Source organism: Neopelma chrysocephalum, unplaced genomic scaffold (assembly GCF_003984885.1).
Source record: "Neopelma chrysocephalum unplaced genomic scaffold, ASM398488v2 Primary Assembly neopelma1_187699, whole genome shotgun sequence".
Classification (NCBI taxonomy): domain Eukaryota; kingdom Metazoa; phylum Chordata; class Aves; order Passeriformes; family Pipridae; genus Neopelma; species Neopelma chrysocephalum.
Window position 1 is genome coordinate 709 of NW_020939204.1, and position 4927 is coordinate 5635.

The 4927-nt window shown below is 55.1% G+C and overlaps 1 protein-coding gene across 1 annotated transcript; it reads right to left on the reverse strand.

Moving 5' to 3' along the window:
* Positions 1-336: 336 nt before the first annotated feature.
* On the reverse strand, positions 337-4657 carry LOC113963057 (transcriptional repressor p66-alpha-like; the record flags this gene model as incomplete). Its single annotated transcript, XM_027673846.1, has 4 exons — positions 4516-4657; positions 2954-3040; positions 1346-1477; positions 337-504 (listed from the first exon to the last, which is right to left on the reverse strand). Coding segments are annotated over exons 1-4 (492 nt in total), but the record flags the coding sequence as incomplete, so codon positions are not given.
* Between the last annotated feature and the right edge of the window lie 270 nt (positions 4658-4927).

Sequence of the window (4927 nt, forward strand, 5' to 3'; positions counted from 1 at the left end):
AACTTCACTTTTGCCACTCAACAGGTCAAAGATTCCCAATTTCTGGGAATTGTGCTCAGCATCCTTTGGGAGAGTGAGCAAGGGCCTGGAGGGACAGGACACAGGGAATGGCTTCCCACTGCCAGAGGGAGGGTTGGATGGGATACTGGGAAGGAATTCCTCCCTGGCAGGGCAGGGAAGGGGCTGGGTTGGATTTCCCAGAGCAGCTGTGGGGAAGCATCCAAGGGCAAGGCCGGAGCCACCCGGGGACGGCGGGAGGTGTCCCCGGTGGGATTTCCATGGCTTTCCGAGCCAAACCATCCCGGGAATTCGGCCCCGGAGGTGGCAGGGACTCACCTGCGGGATGTTGACGAGCAGGCTGGCGTTGGGCACGTTGGCCACGCGGATCAGGCCCTGCTGGATGATCCTCTGGCCCTGGATCTGCACGCTGGGCACTGATGCCCGGGGTGCCAGGAGCAGCGGGGGCGGCCCCGTGCTGGAGTGCTGCCGGATCGTGTGGATTTGCTGTGGAATAGACGGGAACGGGATCAGCCTCCTCCCCTCCCGGAATAAAACCGGGGATGTGAGGGGGAGCTCGGCCACAAGGTCAAAAAAATCCTGAGTTTCCAAGTGAAACTCCTTCCCCAGGCTGGGGTTTTACACCTGTTTTGTTTAAAGGGTGTTAATCGGGGAAGTTGTTTCTCAGAATGTGGGGTTTTTCCCTCCTTAATCCTGGAAAACGTGACGGGAGGTGCTTGGACACGAGGCCACCACATTATGGCCCAAAAATCCTGAGTTTCTGAGCAAAACTCCTTCCACAGCCTCATTATGGCCCAAAATTCCTGAGTTTCTGAGTCAAATTCCTTCCACAGCCTCATTATGACCCAAAATTCCTGAGTTTTTGAATCAAACTCCTTCCACAACCTCATTACGACCCAAAATTCCCAAGTTTCTGAGTCAAACTCCTTCTACAACCTCATTATGGCCCAAAATTCCCAGGTTTCCCAGTCCAACTCCTTCCACAACCTCAGTAGGGCCCAAAATTCCCATGTTTCCGAGTCAAATTCCTTCCAGAACCAGTTTATGGCCCAAAATTCCCGAGTTTCCGAGTCAAGTTCCTTCCACAACCTCATTATGGCCCAAAATTCCCGAGTTTCCAAGTCAAACTCCTTCCCCAAGGTGGAGTTTGGAGCCTGTTTCATTTCAAAGCTGTTAATCAGGGAAGTTATAATTTTTTTCCCCTCCTTAACCCCATCACTGCAAAACAGTGGAATGAGAAAACAAAAAGGTGGGATGGAAAGCTGCTGGGAAGGTGGGGAAGGAATTCCCATGGATTAGGGAGCGAAGGATCGAGGCCAACACTCACCTGGGCCCCTCGGACCAGGGGGGGCATCACGATCTGCGTGTTCTGCTGAGTTCCCAGCTTGGAAGACGCCTGTTGCCCTCCCCTGACCAAGGGAGGAGGGATCACAGTGCCTGGTATCCGTGTGGAAGAGGTCTGGAAAAGAGGGAACAGTCACTCCTGGGCTGGAGGGATGGGTGGAGCGTGGAGGCAATGGAAAAGCTGGAGGTGGCCAGGCTGGGTTTGGTGCATTGAGCGTCCAAAAAAACCCCACAAAATCACCCCAACGATGGGAAAAGGAGCGTTGGGAAGGGGGGAAATGGGGAATACAGACTGCTGGGTTCAGGGAGAAGGTGGAGGAAGTGAGTGGATTGGGAAGGAAGAAAAAAAAGGCAGGAAAATGGGAAAGATTTAGGGAAAAAAATAATCACAGAAAGGAAAAGGAATCAGCCTAAAGGGGTTTCTGGGAATGTGCTGCCCGAGCTTGGCAACCCTCAAAACTCCTCCTGGTGCCAGGACAGGGGATGTGGGGACACGCCAGGGATGTTCCTGGGGACACCCAACACCCTCCAGGAGCCCGAGGGACTCCAACACTCCTCTCATCCCATTCCCGGGGCTTCCCACAGGTGCTGCTCCCCTCCTTCCCTCCTTCCCAACCTGAGCATCCTCCGGGAACGAAGAGCAGGGAATCTCCCTGGGAAGTTTTATCCCTTTCCAACTGAATCCCAAATGTTCCCTCAGCCCCTTCCCACAGGAATTAGCACCTTTTCCATTCCAGCAGAAGCAGAGGGGGGTTAATGCACCCAAACACCCCAAATTAGGCAGAACAAGCTCAGTTTTGGGATTTTTAGCTCCCAGGTCTCTGCTCTGTCCAAGTTTCCCTGGCTGAAGGTTTAACTCCTGGTCCAGTTCCTCTGGAAGTGCTGCCTGAATCCAAGGAAACAGCCTCAAGGAAGGGATTCCTCTGGCTGGCCCACTGCTCTGGTGTGGGAACGTCTCCTCCATGGAGACCAAACCCCCCCCCCCCTTCCCTCGGGTCTGGAATTCCAGGGGATCTCCAGGTGAAGAGCTGCCTTTTCCCACGGGAAAACACTTGGAGCTGAAGCAGTTCGGGAATTTGGTTCCAGTCAAACACCCAGGAACGTTTGAAATCCAGCAGCAAAACGAGCCACTGGGTTCAGGAGGATGATGAAGGACAGATGCCAAGTGACTCTGCTTTTTTTTTCCCTTTCCCAAGGATTCCCAACATTTAATTCAGCCTCAACCAGGATCCTTCCAGCCCCTGTTTGCCATCCAGCCACGAAGCCAAGAGGGAATCCTGGGATTCCCTCAGCTCTTCCAGCTCATTCCCTGGAGGCTGCCCCAAAACCTGGCTGCCAGAATTCCATGGCATCCCTTCTCCCAAGGAAATTATCAGCAGAGTGGACTGGGATGATCAGCTGGAAAACGAAGCTGGATGGGAATGGTTTCCACGTGAGACCTCCCATCCCACCACAAAGCTCGGAGTGGGGCTGGGGGAGTTTTAAAAGAGGAGATTCCCCCTGGCTCCAGGGAATTCAGGGGTTGGGAATGTTCTCCCTGCCCTGTGCTCCGGGGGCCCTCGTTCCTGGGAGCCTTTCCCGCCCCACTGACCTGGAGGGAGGGTTTCCCAGCAGGAACACTCTGTGGTCCCCGCACCAAGGGCGGAGGGGTGACAGCACTCCCAGAGGAACCAGCGGGCTGGAAGAGGAAAAACCAGAGAGAAAAAGCAGAGGAATAAGGGTGGAAGCAGGAATTACAGCAGGGAAGAGGGGAAGAGAGTTCATCTCCAGCACGAGAATCCTCCAAGACTCCACCTGTCCCCCCTCCCACAGCCCCTCTGCTCCTCCCAGCGCTCCACAGGGAATTAGGGAAGGAGGGATGAGGCTGGAGCAGGAAAATCATGAGTTTTTCCAGCAAGGGGGAGCTGTGGCTCAGCTGGGCCAGCCCAGAGCCCACCTCAGCCCTCCCCACCCGCTCCCACGGGATCCAGCACAGGGAAAAGTGGGAAGGAGCTCGGGAAGAAGCCTCTGGAAGTGAAGGAGTTCAGGATCTGCCTCCCCCTGCTCGGTTCAAACCCCCACAGCTCCTCGCTCGGGGTTCAGGGATGCAGGTCCTTGGCTCTGGTTTTAATCCCACCTCCTGAAGCACTTGGAATTCCGGGAGAAGGTGCCAATAACCCGCCCAGAGCAGCGCCAGGAGCTGCCTCCCCACCCCCCTCCCACTCCCAAAATTCCCCCCTCCGGCAGCCACACGGAACGGGGTCGTTGCCATTGTTACAGGGAACTGGAATTCAGGCTCGGGAGCAGCGTGGGGGGTTCCCACCCCCTCACATCCCAAATTCCTCTGCTCCTCTCCTGCCACCTCCACCTCCAGCGGGGAGCAGCCCAGGGAAAAAAAGCTCTGCCAAAAAAACCCCCACAGCCTTTTTCCTGGGATGGTTTGTGCTGCAAAGAGCTCCCCCCACAAACCCCAACCCCCCGGGATGTGTGGGATGGGGAGAGGGAAGAGGAGGATGGGAAAAGGGAATCGGGGTGGGAAGGCTGAGCCTTTCCTGCCTGGATTGCTCTGGGGGATGTGCAGCTCAGAGCAGACTCACTTGTGGGAGACCTGGGATCCAAACCTGGGATCCAGAGCTGGGATCCAGAGCTGGGATCCAAACCTGGAATCCAAACCTGGGATCCAGAGCTGGAATCCAAACCTGGGATCCAAACCTGGGATCCAAACCTGGGATCCAGAGCTGGAATCCAAACCTGGGATCCAGAGCTGGAATCCAAACCTGGGATCCAGAGCTGGAATCCAAACCTGGGATCCAAACCTGGGATCCAGAGCTGGAATCCAAACCTGGAATCCAAACCTGGAATCCAAACCTGGGATCCAGACCTGGGATCTGCCACCAGCTCCCACAGCCTGGGGTTCAAACTCTGGGATTCCCTGTCACTTCCAAGGATCTCCTTGGAGTTATCCCAGCAATCTCTACACGCCCCATCCCTGGGAGTGTCCCAGGCCAGGCTGGACAGGGCTTGGGAAGAGCTTTAAGGCCCCTTCCCACCCAAACCATTCCATGATTAAGGACTGGAGTGTTTGTTCCATGTCCCACAGGGAATGGCAACTGCCCCAGTTATTGAACCCCCTCCCCTCCGTTTCCAGAGGTGGGATAAGCAGGAAAATCCCACCTTCTGAGCCGTGGTCTCCTTCTGGATTTGACTTTGCCGTAACTTTTTCAACAAGACGAGTTTTGCCTCTTCCAACCGAAGCTCTTCCTTGAGCTGCTTGATCATCCTCTCCCGCTCCTCGGGGCTGCTCTTCTGCAGGGAAGGGAAGGGAAACAGGGAGTGGGAAGAGGGAAAAGCCAGAAAACCACCCAGGTTCCACTAAGGACTCCCAGCATTGTCACTGTCACCTGTGTCTCAGCGGGGAAAAGACCCCCCACCCAATATTTTAAATATTTGAGTATTTAAAAAACGTTTTCAGGGGCAAAAGAAGTGAAAAAGGCTAAAGGAAAGGGAAGGGATGGGAAACAGGGAGTAGGGAGAGGGAAAAGCCAGATAACCACCCAAGTTTCACTAAGAACTCCCAGCATTGTCA